We start from the raw sequence: 15,785 nt of genomic DNA, 5'->3' as shown, positions 1-15,785 counted from the left end.
CCTTCTAACTGTGCAGGCAGCATAAAGATTATTTAATTATTATTCCACTGTTGTAGATTATAGAAAATGAACTACTTAGAGTACTGAGATGAAAAGCATGTAAATTAGACCAAGGACTCACAGAGCCTACTTACCTTTTTATCGGGGCATCTCCTGTCTGCTCATCCACATAATCTCTTTTCAACTCTTCAGGAACATCGCTGTCACTATCATACTCTTGATATGCACCTTTTTCTTGTTCATCTGATTCATACTGTTCAAAATAAACAAACAAACAAACAAATAAACAAATATACTAACATTATCTCTTATAATAATATCACTCATTTAATGTGGCACTTTGGTAATTTCTTGTCTTTTACCTTGATCATAATACAAATCATTTTGCTCGTTGAAAGGCTGCTGACAATGTTCATTAAAAATGCAACAGGCAAATTATACAAAGCCATTTTAAGTGCATTTCTATTTTCAGATCTTGATTGAGTAAATATCTGCATCATCCTATTTCTCCCATCCTATTTGCATTCTAGTTGGTGTATCAAGTACCCACATATCTGAGATTTTATTATTTACTTTCTAATCTGAAAAAATAGTAATAAAACCTCAAAATTCATCCATACAATGGTAATAAAATAAAAAAACCCGACACTACACAATCCTTAATTATTATTGCAAGAAAGACTAAACTATTCCTTCACAAAAATACTTATTTATATTGTACACATTTATTTTTTTAAAAATACAATACCAAAAACCAAACTTGCAGTTGCTTGCAGAATTGCTTTTAGAATACTCCAAAAGACATTTCTATTAGAGAGTCGTTCAACCACTTAACCTGATAGAGATGATGCAATTTTGACTAAGCACAAACACTTCACAAAAACAGACCAACAGACCAAGGTCACTTGGTCTGTTCAGCCTGGAAGAGACTGAAGGAAGACTTCAGTGCAGTTACAACTTCCTTGTGAGGGGAAGAGGGGGGGCAGACACTGATCTCTTCTCTCTGGCGATCAGTGAAAGACCTAAAGGGAACAGCCTGAAGTTATATCAGGGGAGGTTTAGGTTTGATATTAAAAAGAGGTTTTTCACCCAGAATGTGGCTGGGCACTGGAACAGGCTCCCCAGGGAAGTGGTCACAGCACCAAGCCTGACAGAGTTCAAGAAGCGTTTGGATGATACTCTTGGGCACATGGTGTGACTCCTGGGGATGGTCCTGTGCAGGACCGGGAGTCAGACTCAATGATCCTTGCGGGTCCCTTCCAACTCAGTATATTCTGTGATTCTCTGAAATGCTATTACAACTATGTAAGTATTTCTCATGGCTCTATCAGCATGTAATTTTTTTTCCTCACTCATTTTTCTGCAATGTATGCCATACTATCTACCTCAACAGAAAGGCAGATAACTTCGCATACATCTGTATGCCCTGTGCACACAAACTTTTCACTGTCATGGAACAACCAAATATTGCAGAGCATGCAAGCAACAGGATTCTGCAACCCAAATTGGCGTATCTTTCCTCATAGAGAACAAAAACTAAAACAAATCCCAAACCCACATGACACCATATGATTGTGAGAAGTACTCTAATGATATAATTCAACTGTATAAGTGGCATAAATCACTGGGGCCTAGATTAAAAGTATTTTCCTTTCTCACCCACCCTTGCTTTCTCAGAACCTCTATCAGGTGTTTGGAGCATGCTTGCATTCATTTGTGTGTGTTGATTCTTGGTTTTGTTTTAAAACACACACCATCCCTTATCTGGTTAAAGACACAGAATCCTGATAGTTAAAATATTGATGTAATTATTCATGAAACAAATCCTTTTTGATGGAAGAAAGTCTCATGCACCATTTGCTTCATTTGTCACAAATTATTCCAGAATAACCCTACAAAATATGTGACAGCATAAACAAATTAATCATGTACACCTGCTTCAAGACATGCCTTTCTATACATTTCATGTATACATTTGATGGTAATTCCACCTCTTGAAAACTATGAAACTGAAGTAGATACAGACAACTACTGCCTCCAAACTCTCATCTGCATTTTTGGTTTTTTGAAATTGTTTCTCTCTGTTCAGTTGCTGAATTGCGTTTCAGAGATCACAAAAGAATTATTTTTAACTCAAGGATGCAAGGTAGGAGCCCAAAAGGTGATATCTGGAAAACAATAAGCAACACAGGCTAGCACATAGAAAATACAGTTTAGCATTTCCATGCTGGACATCTATTACTATTGCCGGAGTATGAGTTTCATGGCTAAATACTAGTCACAAATACAGATACTAAATGCTTTTTATAAATATGAAGTCACACATACATATTAAAAATGTACAATTAGGATTTTTACATCTGTAATTTGCAATCTTTTTTTCACTCCAATTAAAAGCAGTATTTAATGCCAATCTCTTTTTCAGGTGTTCTAGGTTGTTCTCCAGCATACATGCTTCAGACACTTCAGAAATAATGAAATAATTTTTTTCACAAAGTGAATTTCTTAAGCCAGAAAAGATTAAAGAAAAACAAATACTTGATGCTCTGTGATACAACCCTTTTTCCTGAACACCTACACAACGATCACAATGTTAATCGCACCCATCAGGCGTCAGAATGCACTTGAAGAGACCCTATCACTTTTCCTTTTAATTTTCCTTAACATGTACATTGCTTTGAAGCCACTTTATCCAAGTAGTCAAAAGTGACAGATATGACAGACAGTCTGGTTCCAGGATCCTTAAGAAATGGTAGGTTTTTAAAAAAGGATAAGACCTCTCTAGAGAGGAAAACCCAGTCTCTCCACCACGCGAAACACTACGAAATATATTTTTTTGTTATGCCTGGCAATTCCCAGCCCAAACCCCAAGTTCCTGAGACTTGTAAAGCCTAGCACTATGAAAGCACCATATTATAAGAGCGAGAACCCCACATTACAAAAATTCAAAGCAAAAACAGCTCAGGCGGAAAAAAAGAATGTAGTATGAGACACATTCTAAAACGAAATATTGATATCAATAGTATTCACAGGCAAGATTTCTGCCTCTTGACATTTTAGACAAAGGAAAGCTGTAATGAAAGCAGCTCATTTATTTAGAAAATGAGCTGAGTTCAGCCGTGGCTAAGGACAAAAAGAGCCACAGTTTAACTAACTTGGGTGGAACATTAGCACAGAGAATTACCACCACTTATTATGCATTAATATATAATAAATGACATGCTGACTCAATTAAAACTCAGTGACAGTAAAATGATAAATTGAGAACAAACTGTTAACTATAATTCATACTGATACATGAATCTGATAGTTGACATTAATTAACTCAACATCATAGAATAAAAGGATTTTAAGAAAAAAAATTTAATGTGGAAAAATACTTTATTAAGTCTCCTCAATCTAATGCTATTAATGATCTGGAAAAGTTATTTAATGAGTTAAACGCATCTGCATTTTAACGTATGCAGTAACTCACAACTATTAAATAGTGAACTCAACCCAAAGAGATCTTATAAATCTATCTTGAATATGCACAGTCTGCAGTAAAATTTTAAAGTGATGAAATGAATTCAAGTATCTTGTAGCAATAATCAGTTCACAAATGTTTAGGCAATCAGCCCAGGCAAACCCATATGCAGTGGTAAGATTCATCAAAGTTGAAGAATGCTACAATACTGTGAGTTAACTGTATCACAACAAATACATTTTAAGAAGCTACAGAAAAGGGATATAAAGCATCTCAATGAAGCTCAAGATACAGAGTTGAGGTGACTGGGTCCAGAGGCCCATTTTCAGTTGCCCAGAACTGCAACAACTAAGCAGTTACAAAGACTTTAAAATTCTCAAAAGAAATCCTGGCAGTTCTCACCATCCTACAGATTATTTAAGAAGTAAATCAATTGCTTATGTCCTTGTCACGATATTTCTTAAAATATTTGGAAACACGTCTGCATTCTCTGGAAACAAAATTTTGGAACCTCCATCTGCAATAATTTCAATTTTAAGTTCTAAAACGTGTCTCCATCTTAACCAGTCAGTTAACAAACCAAAACATAAAGCCTCCATATAAATTTAATTCCACATTACCTAAGCAAGTTATTTCTCTTTCTATGTAAAGGATAAGGAAAACCACAGCCTGCCACTGCAGAACTGCTGAGGCAGCCACTCTCAGCCCAAGCAGAGCAGGCATATGGCATCCTGACAGGACCCATCTCCACCACAGTGCTTGCAGCAATACCAGCACCTACATGCAGAGCATGAGGCAATCCTTTACTAGCAAACTAATGCCCACTGTCTAAAGTAGCTCCTGCTCTGTCTGAGACTGAGCCTCACACACCTTTAAAAAACAAATGAACTTTAAAAAGGATGCCTGACTTTCTGGCACTGCTAAAAGCAAAGCAACACAGTACTGCAGGTAACTGATTCTTGTACCAAGACATTTCGCTGTCATTGTTACACAAAAGGAATCAGCATTTACTGAAAGCACAATATGCTTTTCTTTTTTTTTTTTTTTCTTTTTTTCCTGAATCACTCCATACCCCATTGGAAGCTAGCACGTCCTCTGTCTCATCATCTTTGTTGTCGGCCTGAATTTCAAATGGGTTTCCTCCATTACAGTACTGCTCAAATAACGTCAGTGTTGCTGAAATTGCTGAAGCAGGCTGCTTACTAGGTGACACAGATGGGGAACGTGACTGCTCCATGAACTTAAATTCCTATTAATAGAAATAAAGTACAACTTTAATCAGGCAGTTTCAGTATTATTATGACAGCAGTTCTATAAAAACAGAGGATAAAAACAAACTTTTGGATAATTAGTCAAAGATTGCTGCTTATTTAAACATGCTTTTCATGCTGGCTCAAGTTAACTTTGAAAGTGGCAATTTTATACTCCTGGTCTTGGCAATTTTAGCAGTTTTTCACTATGACATGCAATACATCTGCATTCTGAAAGTATCTGCAGTCTAAAACTAGGTGAAAGCTAATTGGTTTTTTATTTCACAGAAATGAGGAGATAAAAAAAGACTTAAATTATATCCAAAAATGTAGTTTTCATTACAAAAGTTACCAAGAACTTTACTAAAGCTGAAATTTTCTTGTTAATACTTTATTTTTAAAAAGTTCTTTTCCAAATTTTTTATTTCTCAAACCCACTGCACATAAACTTTCTGATCACTGGGTGAGTGGAAAAACTTTTGGAAATAAATGGACCAAGTGGGACACATAAGGCATGATTTTTGACATTTTTTTCTAAAAGTCTTGACTTAGTTGATATACCATTTTTATCTATTAAACTCTAGCTATTGATTTTCAACAATGGCAAAATGTACATCATCATTTAACTGAAGGTTTAAAGATCAAAACACATGCAGCTAAAAGGATTACAATATTAGATTTCTGCTTGCTTAAACAAATCAGTTATTTTCTGCAATTTTCTGCTCCTCCAGTCCCTTGAGCAGTATATATGATTTATAATCCCATTTCTCTACTAAAAATATTATTTCTTTTGTTACTGGATGCTACTGAGCGTCCTCCTTCCTTTTTCCTTTGTACTATTACTGTCCCAGTAGCCTATTGCTTGCTTCTACAGTTAACTCTACAGAAGCTGCAAAACTATCTTTTTCTTAAGATTGTTCCACTAAATCATTTTTCACTTTAGTTATAGCTTTAATCATAGGCACCATGTTTTATTTGGCAAAACAAGTGAATTTCATTCACCACATGCTAAACTTAACAAAAATCACTTTAGGACAGAAAGTGAGCACACCAATTACTTGCTTTCAGTTGGACTTCAGCACAGAAGAATATTTTTTTTCCTTTCCAAATGAGCCAGTATGACCTATGTTTCCAGAAACAGATGCCAGATTGGTAGAAGCTAGTGAGCACTCATGCCACTACTTTTAGGCACTCATCTTTTAGCATCTTACTGTCAGACAAACAATTTAGAAATTGAAAACAGACATATTAACAGTACATTAAAACATGAAAAATAAAGGCTAACATTACGCTTAGAACATCTTCCATAAACCTCTACCTGCCTGAAACAGAAACACTACCATTTTAAAACCATTTGGTTCTTGGGTTTCCAATATCATGAAGTAAAATTTAAGAGTTTTTAGCAGCCTTACTACTTCTTAGAACACCTGGACTCTTACTTGTTAAAGTATTAATACATTTGTATGTTTTATACATAGAACGTACATGAAGCTGCAGAATATTAAAGCTTGATTTAACAGGACAAAGTTCCCAGGTCTCATTCTCCAAAAACATTCTTAGTTCTTCAAGACGAGTTCTGAAAAACAATAAATGAATACTCTTAATTGGCAGGAAGTGTAAATCAGAAAGCAGACAATTACTAAACTTATGCAGTAAAAAATCCCTTCTAAAACGGTACAAAAAGTCACACTTGAAAACAGATATTTAAGTAATTCAACTGACAGACCACACAAAAGCAGTGTCTTTTCATGACACCTCTGGATAAAGTCTCAAAGAATGTCTATCTCCAAAATTTGGAAACAAATCTTTTTGGTCAAAACCATTACAAACTATAGAGGGACATCTATGATTATGCAGCAACACTGGACTTTTTTTCCGCTATGTAAACTGTAGAAAGCAACACCATTAGCAGCACAACAGCTTCTGAAAGACCAAACACACTGAAGCCAACACATAGCAAAGGGAAGTGGAAAGAACTCATGTCCCATGGGCATCTCAACTTTTCAGAGAAGAAATATTAAATGGTTATTAATCTGTATTTTTCTTCATAGCTTAACTTTCATTTGGTACCAATTAGAAACTGTAATAAGGAAAAGTAATCAAGCCATTACATCCCTGCATTGTTTCTGTTATGTTTTTAATCACTAGAAAAGCCTCTGTTTGGTCATAAGCAGAAATACCTTTAATAAAGAAAAAATTTTGCCACATAAGTAGAACACAGAGGAAAAGACAGCAATGAGTGCTTATTGAGGTCACATAGCTCTCTCTTTTCTTCTTAATACCTGGTATATTGTTTTGTTTAACAAGTATCAGTTGGTAATTTATGCACTGGGTTTCTAATTAGGCAATAAAATATTCTACAAATACCACTACTTCAATAATGAACTACAACCACCACTACATTAAAATTTGCCTGCCTCAATGAGATAAAGCAATGTGTTGAATTATGACTACAGTTTGCTGTGTCTATTTAAATTCACCAGTTAAATGCAAATAGACCTCAAGTGCTATTTTTGGTGCATTTAGTAGCCACAGCTTGCAGAACTCACAGAAAAGCCAACAGAAACAACAGACAGAGATGCTGTGAAAACCAGAGTTAGATTAAAATTCTTTGTGAGGGAGACTAAGGGGAAAGAATCACAGAAAAGCAAACATTTAAAACCCATACAGCAACAGGCTTTGTAGCATTTCAAAGCTGAAATCAAGGCTCTGACAAAGTATTTGAATAAATGCTCTTCATTTCCACCAGCATATGTCTAGAAAGGGGCACACACAGAAAACCTGATGCATTCATTCTCTGAAAAGCTTTAGTGATCAGGCACACCTTTTTACAAGTGTATCAGTACAAAAAGTAAATTGAATTCCAAAAAGCACCTTACTGATGCTCTTCACCAAAAGCCCATTCAAATTTCTCAAAATAATCAGCTTTCACCACAAAAAAGGTTTCACATATGCTCTAGTACCATGTTCTCTTCCACATTTTTTGAATTACATGGCCAATTCTTTTGAATGTTTTCTTTGTTTTGGCAGTTCTCTGTAACCCCACACTGCCCAGGAGGTCACATATGCCAAATTACACAAAAAAAGAACTGATTACTCCTGGACACTAAGCATTTCAACTCTATGTAGCTTTTATGTACTAATTAATCCTTAAAAGCGCTACTGCTTTTCTTCTTCCCCTCCAATTAAATACACATGAGGAGAGAAAGCCACATTAGCTTGATCTGAAAAGGCAAGATGCTTAAAGCTTTTATATAAAATAACCTGAGGCACATAGCTGTGAGGCAGGGTTTTTTAATATTTTTCCTTCTGAGGATGAAAACATCAGCCAATTAATCATCACAATACCCACACAGCATAAAATACACAGGAAGTATTAAAAGGTTCAAACAATTTGAGTCGTATCAATAAATATTTCCTTTTATTTTCACAAGATTTACATTACATTAATAAAAAACACAAGTTATTTCAAAAAATTATTTCTATATGTATTCCATCAGTGTTCCTTAACCTTTATTTTACCCAAAGATAATTCAGAAAATTAGTCCCTAAGCAGTTAAACATAAGCAAAACCATAGCAGTCAAAATTATATTTACTTAACCAAATAAGGCATTATGTGGTAAGGCAGTGTAGTAAAAGATGGTTAGGTAGACCAAAATCAATTAATGAAATTCAGTTCAGGATTTGGAAATGCTTTCAAGAAATAAAGATAGGTGGCATCTCCTGACAAGACATAATGTAGACATGATTAAAGCTCAAGCTTTTCAGACAAACTGCAACTGAGCTCTTCATCAAACGTCCAAAAAGAAATACTACAAACTACCAAAGCTGGAAGAAATTTTAAACCACATTCTCATCTTCTGAATTTAGACACTGTCTCATGTTCTCCTGCCATAATTTTCATACTTTATGGATTTTAGGCAGAAAGTCTCAGACCAAATATGTCTGGATGTATTAGCTGTATGACAAATGACAACAGATCAAGACTAGGAAAGTAAGTTTCTTAGAACACAGAACATTCTATTTCTTCTCATATCTTTCTAGCTTTTTACACACAGAAAGAACATAATGCTAGACAACTAGAAGAAAAAAGTTACCAATCATCCAAACCAAAATATTTGGAAAATCAAGGCAATTAAAACAAGGAAACAGAAAGACAAGTCCTGAAGCTGTCATAGCCATATATCATATTTGAGTCCAGAGACTACCTGTCCATGACAGCACACATATCTGGCCTGAGAGATAACAATAGAGTTGACTGAAATGTAATTAGATACTGTCAATGAAAACACCATGAAAACATGACTCAAAAGGATGGACTCAGTTCTAAATATCTCGTTTGATGCAAGACAAAATTGCACATTGAAAAAAAAATTTCATAGTCATACACGACCACTCTTTTTAAGTGGTAGCATAGAAAAAGAAGTAACAATTTGCTACAAAGATTGGACTTCAGAGGCATTCATCCTCAGGATGCCAGGGGACAACTTAAGAGGTAACCTGCAAAATTCTACATAAAAAAATTGTTCATCTTTATCAGGCTTGCCAGCTACAGAACTAGGGCTTTCCACAACCATAGCAGAAGCAAAGGTTTCTCCTTCGGAAAAGCATTTACCCAGCAAAACTAAATGCCATTAGAAACATTCACTGCACATATAGCAGTCTCACCTGTGGTATGTTTTGAAATAGTTAACACTTTGTTTTCTGATAGATTCTTGCAAAACTTCAGACTTACTGCCACAAAATTCCTCTCCAACTTGCATCAGCCTATAGTAATAAAACAAAGTTTAGAAATATTTATTGATTTCTTAATACTGCTGTTCCAACCATGAGTGTACAACATGTATCTCCATAAAAGCAGAGCACCAGTGTTACGCTGCAATGCTAAGGCTGCATTCCACAAAAGCCCATGTCTCATTTCCCTCTAAATCTTATCATTATGTTCCATACACACAGAGACAAAGAGCCATAAGCAAAATAGATGTTTTTTTGAGATCCCACTATGCAGGGCAAGCTGTCAGTTCACAGTCTCAATCTGTCATTTTTTTACCAAAACTGAAAGATATAATATTGGAAAGGTTGGCAGTACCACAGTATTTTTCTGCTCTTGACTGAGAGTCCCTTTAAAAGCTGTTAAGAAACAAAATTGCTAGACCCACACATCTCAAATCTTAAAGGCAGACAATACTAAAATCATATCACACTTAAGCACTACTTGAGCAGCAAAGTAATTCATGCTACCTCTCCCAAATACATCCTCATAAACTCCCACATAAAGAAGTATTGCTCTTCAAGCTCAGTACATATGACTGAAGCCAAAATGTTAATATCAGCCTTAATCAACTGTGCTATCTTATCAGAGAGGACGTGTATTAAATGGTCTTATGACCACATCAGTATACCTGCTGATAACATCAAGTACAAATATGAAGTCGTCATATTTGAAGTTAGACAGATCCGTTCCCAGAAGATATGTTTTCACTTTCAATTGAACATCCTACAAAACACAAACAAGTTTTTGTATACCTAATACACTAAAGACAAAAAGTGAAGGCTCAGATGCCTGGTTCATTAGCACTTTTTGGTTGCTTGCACTTACAACTTCTTTTTTTGAGATTTAGAGTAGAACTCCATTTTCTTTAACAAGGATGACTTCTCTAAAGTAATTTTATAATCAGTTTCTTTAACACTCTATATCACAAGGTCAATCATAGATGTTTTATTATCAGTGCAAAAGCAGAGCTCAGGATTACAGCTTTGTCATCATACATCTGGGTATCACTGCACATCAAACTGATCCAGAGGTCAGATCAGGAATACTGTCAAACCAGGCAGGCTCACAAGACTCCAAGTTCTCCATAGCTCTGATTATACCAGAAATATAAAGCAGTATGACTGTGCTAACACAAAAAAACACATGAAAAGAAAATAGATCGTGGGGCAGCACACATAGGTTGTGAGAAATAGAATCAAACTGAAAGTCTTGTTACTATATCTTGGTATCTTGATTGAGTTTGTAAGTGTAGCAACCAAGTAGTAACTGAGTCACGGAAATTATTTTTTAATGGTATTGATATATTCAAATCAAACCAAATCACTTTTAAAAAAATCCCTGGAGATATTTCTTTAAGAAGATTAGCATAAATATAACTGTAATTAATAACAGGGGGTGGGAGAAGGGAGGGAAAAAATATTTAGTGGGGAAAAAGAGTCAAAAAACATACCTGCCATATTCGTGAAAGTCCATGTTCTAATTTCTTTTTCACATAGTTGCGGTCAAAACTATTCTCTTCAGTTCCCATCACATTGTTGCCATCTGAAACTTAAGGTGAAAGGCACTGCAGATAGTTCCAAAAGCTTTGAAATGTATCTTATTTTCCTACCCATAATGAAACTTTTCCTTTAGCTATTGCCATATTATCCATCATGCAAACTCCAGGAGACCTACTTTGTTCTAAACATTGGAATGGAAATGAATAATGCACATATAAGTACTATATGCTAATGCAAACCAGGAAAGCTCATGATGGCTTTTATGTGAGAAAGATATCCCATTAAACAAATTAAGACAAGAGCAACATATACTGATATTTCAAATAAAAAAAGTTAAATGCTTAAGTGAGCACTGCTTATCCTCTACAACAAGATTCTCTAAGACATTCTACCTTTATAGACAAGAATCATGAACTTAAAAGTTTCAGAAGCAAGATTTTTAACTTTATGCCACAGCAAATTCTTACTGCAACTCCAAGGAAAAATACCGGAATTTTTCCATGAACTATGCAAACGATACGGCATCTTCTCTCCTTTTCCCCATACTAATCTATGCTTGTGCATGAAATAATGTCAATCACACAACCATTCCCACAGCACTGCATCACTTTCCAAAAAAGCACTGTAATGCATGATAAACTGCTCCTGCATGTGCTCCCCCTGTCCCCATGGAGGAAATAGATTTAATTTCCATTTTCAGAAAGAAGAGGTAATATTTTACATGCAGTTTGTGAGCCTATAGCAGTAGTTACCCCTGCAGTCAGTGATGGCACAGTGCCATACAGTTTGCTTCACAGCCTATGACTGACCACAGGAACCTGAGCCATTTAGTGATTTGACACGAAAAATAAAAAATCCCATAAAATAAAACATTGGAATATTACACAGCATACAATCCTCCTTCCATTCCATCATTCAAGAGGCTGCAAACACAGAAGAATTAGGATTGCCTGCAGTACCCTAGCATTGCTGTGCAGCTCAGACCAGTCTTTCCATATCTTCTGCAACCTGCAGCTAGTTTTCAGTCCCTTGCTCCTGGCCCAGCCGGTCACATCTCTCTACCTCCACACAAAGGCTCCCAACTCAAAGAAATTTCTTTCCCTTACTCCTGGATCCCAGCATCTTCTCTCAGAATACTAAGAATACTTGAGCCTTAAACTATCACTTTGCACACACATTAGGAATTCTCCTCCCCTCTGCCTAGGAGTCACAGGAACAGGCAGCACAAAGCCCAGATTCTATAGGTGTGCAGAGAAGGACCTGGAGAAAACTAAATAAACAGGCAAACGAAAGCAGTTGTTTATGATATCACGGGAAAGACAGTTACTATCTATAATTTGAGTTTACTTGGAGATAAAAAGGACATGTCTAACAGATTAGGGCATGTCTAACATTCTTGCCTTAGATTATATTCCTGAAAGATAGAGTCTTTTTTAACGTAAGACTTCACAGCCAGGTAGGTACTACACTGTTACAATGAAGACAGGAAGGCAAAGGAAAGAGTAGAACTTTTAAGAGCTCCTCAATGACCTGCAGTAATGTATTGGTCAGCCCTAACTTGCAGAACACTTTATGTGGAATAAATAAATACCAAAAAAATAATAACATTTTATTTCTAGCATCAACAGGGAATTCAGAAGCAATCCAAGGTCACCAGGGAGACAGCACTAAGGTCGTGTAGCCTTTTCAGCATTTAAACTGTGTGATGCTACAAGATGCCTCAGGTGCAGCTCCAGAAGCTTTTCATTCATGAGCTGACCTCATCAATGCAGGAACAGGATTTCATGTGGTCATTCAAAACTTGCAAGGACAAAAATGTCACCTGCATACCAAATACCTGTCACAGCAGTGTTATTTAGACGGTAATGTGCTACCAGGACCACAGTGAGAGCTAATCCTGACTGACCTTTGCAGTTCTTCATTACCAGGCTTCACAGCTTTTTCCAGAAAAGCTCCTGGCTTAGTTTCAGTTTCCTCAGAGGAAAGAGCAATTTTTCATGTCTAATTGCAAAAGAGTCCAGAAACATAAAAAACCTACTGTCCTCCATCTGTCAGCACTAAGAAATTTTTGTCAACAACTTGTCAAGCCTTGCCCTGGATCTAGACCTTGTAATCTGGATGAGTATCATGTAAATACTGTGAGCACTCTACTACTGAGCCAAGTAAGGAATGGGAGGCCAGACACAAGACTTTGATCAACCTTTTCAGATGTGTGCAGAACAGATCTCCATGGCATTATCTGGACTACCACATATTTAAGAGAAGGAAGGAAAAGCATCCAGTGACAGGAATGGTTATGACTGGTATCAGACACTGACAATTCAACTAAACTGAAATACAAAAGAGCACAGCAGTCTGATCATGTTCTGACCATGTCTCCTTCAGAACATCCAGTACTCACTGTCAAGTGAGCAGAGTTTCCTTCTCTAACTATCACTAATCATAAACAGCACTTAACAGTGTTTCATACTCCCAGTCTTAGGCCAGACTCTGTGTAAGTAGAAGAACATGATATACATTTTTTCCCCCTCAAACATCTGGTTTCTGCTTTGAACCCTTCCAGAGTATGCTTCTCAGAACAAGAACTGCTACCTATTATATGAATGTTTATATAACATATAAGCATAACAAGAATAACAAAAATATGAAATCTTCAACATCTGTAACTCCATTTAAATTAAAAAAAATGTGTGGAACATGAATACTGAGAAGGATGCTGGTCTTGCGTAATTTCTTTCAGACAGAGCTATGGGTGTATTTGGACATGTTATTAAATTATGAACTTTATCAAACACTGAGAAAGCTTCAACTGCAAGCCAGGGACCATGGTATGAACACTATCAAGAAGAACTGTCTAGTCAATATGTCTGCCCACAAGGCTAGAACTCAAGAATACAGAACTAGTATAATAATATATGCAGCCAGAATGTAAAAGCTCTGGTACTGTCAACTGAATAACTCCTCATCAGAATTAAAAACATAACAAAATACGGTCTGGAATTTGGGCTTATATTAGGGACAAATATTCATTTCTTCCAAGGCTGCAAAGCTATATTCAACTTTTTCCTCTTTAAAGTCACTGAGACTGCTTTGGTGGATTAACTAAGAATTTACCCTAATTACTCAAAATGAGATGATAAAAGGCTGCTTGATATGCAAACAAGACCCAAACATAATTCCACACTATATCTACTCTTGCAGGGCATTTAAAAAAATTTTTCCTTGTGAAATAAAAATCATAAAACAAATATTAGCCTCCTAAATATATTCATCTACTGAAAGTAATAATTCTGACAAATGCATTTTCATAAGTGATTTACACGGAAGATTAAACAAAATATAGACAGAAAGAATAAGCCACCCAGAAAAACTCTAAGTGGATTTACCATTTCTCAGACTATGCAAGGAAACAAACCCAGCTATCTGAGCCACAGCACGCTCTTTGTATGATTCTGTGACCTCCTCTGTTCTAAACTTCTGCAGATTGAGGCCACTCCTAAAACAGTCAGTGTCTTTGACGTATTCTCTAGATTAAGACCATAGTCCTTGTACTCATAAACTGCTACTCATGAAGGAATGGTTGGACAGACATTGTCATATAAATGCTATTGTTCAATGAAAAATCCATGCAACATTCTCTTTGTCAATCTCCCGGTGCTCACATGGTGCTACAAGGTCTTTTAATGAACTGTACTGCAGCTAATTTCACACATCCAAACATATTAATTTAGGATAATTTCCTTGAAAATCAAAGATTGGACAAAGGTCCACAAGCATTTATACTTTTTGCTTTGAAGAATTTGTAACATGTAGCAGAACACATAAATGTTCATAATTACACAGAAAAACAAGAATCAAAAGCACCCAAGGAGTTGTTCTTCTAGATGCCTGATTTAAATACAGTAATTCTTCAGGTTTTTCAATATTTCTCAAAAACTCATAAAAGCAGCCTTCAATCATAACAAAAGGTTTTTGTTTAATCCTTGCTGGACAGAGAAAAGGGAAAAAAAATACCAGCAAAATCAATCGCATCTCTGTCCTCTAGCCTCACTCTTTCACTCTTTGAATAGCAAGCAGATCTTGCAGAGAATTTACACAGTACTATAAATGAAAATTTTTGAAAATTAAAATGGTTGACATTCAATTTACATCTTACATCATTTTCTTCTTGCTTTTCTCTGAATCTATTATAGATATTAGAGTTATTACCAAGGATTACACCAACTGTAATCTTTTTACCACTAGGATTACACTTGTGAAATCAGTAAATGCTACAAGTGATCATTTTACTGCCCCCTTTTGTTCTTCTATTAAATCACTGTCGCATAAATACAAGTAAAATACATCAACGTCACAGTAAATTTTATGGTATGTGAAAATCCAACTGAACCAGACAAGGTCTCAGACAAATCAATGCAACTTCGAAGTTCACTTTGCTTAGAACAGGGAAGACAAAAATGACCCACACAAGTCCCTTTAAAATTCATTTTCTATTTGATTCTCTAGTACAAACACAAACAATGCTCTGACCACAACCAATAATGCCATGGAAAATTTTCCAGTAAGTAGTTTATTTTCAGCAATGAAACCCCATATCACAGCAATTTGCTGTTTATTGTACAAGCAACAAAATCACAGAATAAGCAACAGTTCATTAAATGTGACACAGAACTTACTTCATGCTATGAAGTTGATAAATTTAGTTCACTAATTTTATCTTCAGTAGGATTAAACAAGTTCTACCTATGGACACTTAATTCTGTCTTTCCAACAGTATATTAGAGCAATTAAGTGT

At 35.7% G+C, this 15,785-nt stretch overlaps 1 protein-coding gene across 4 annotated transcripts in view; it reads right to left on the bottom strand.

Moving 5' to 3' along the window:
* Nucleotides 1-15,785, bottom strand: part of VPS50 (VPS50, EARP/GARPII complex subunit) — a 79,246-nt gene that overhangs the window by 28,945 nt on the left and 34,516 nt on the right. For 2 of the 4 annotated variants that reach the window (XM_027639296.1, XM_027639298.1), the window contains exons 14-19: nt 10,942-11,039; nt 10,120-10,214; nt 9,386-9,484; nt 6,202-6,292; nt 4,539-4,715; nt 135-253 (exon numbers count right to left, since the gene is read on the bottom strand). In XM_027639296.1, coding sequence (XP_027495097.1) covers nt 135-253; nt 4,539-4,715; nt 6,202-6,292; nt 9,386-9,484; nt 10,120-10,214; nt 10,942-11,039 — 679 coding nt within the window. The remainder of the gene's footprint in view (nt 1-134; nt 254-4,538; nt 4,716-6,201; nt 6,293-9,385; nt 9,485-10,119; nt 10,215-10,941; nt 11,040-15,785) is intronic. The other 2 variants (XM_027639297.1, XM_027639299.1) reach the window with 1 other exon arrangement.

This window comes from Corapipo altera, unplaced genomic scaffold (assembly GCF_003945725.1).
Source record: "Corapipo altera isolate COAL_440 unplaced genomic scaffold, ASM394572v1 44, whole genome shotgun sequence".
NCBI lineage: Eukaryota > Metazoa > Chordata > Aves > Passeriformes > Pipridae > Corapipo > Corapipo altera.
This window is presented reverse-complemented; position numbering and strand designations above follow the sequence as displayed.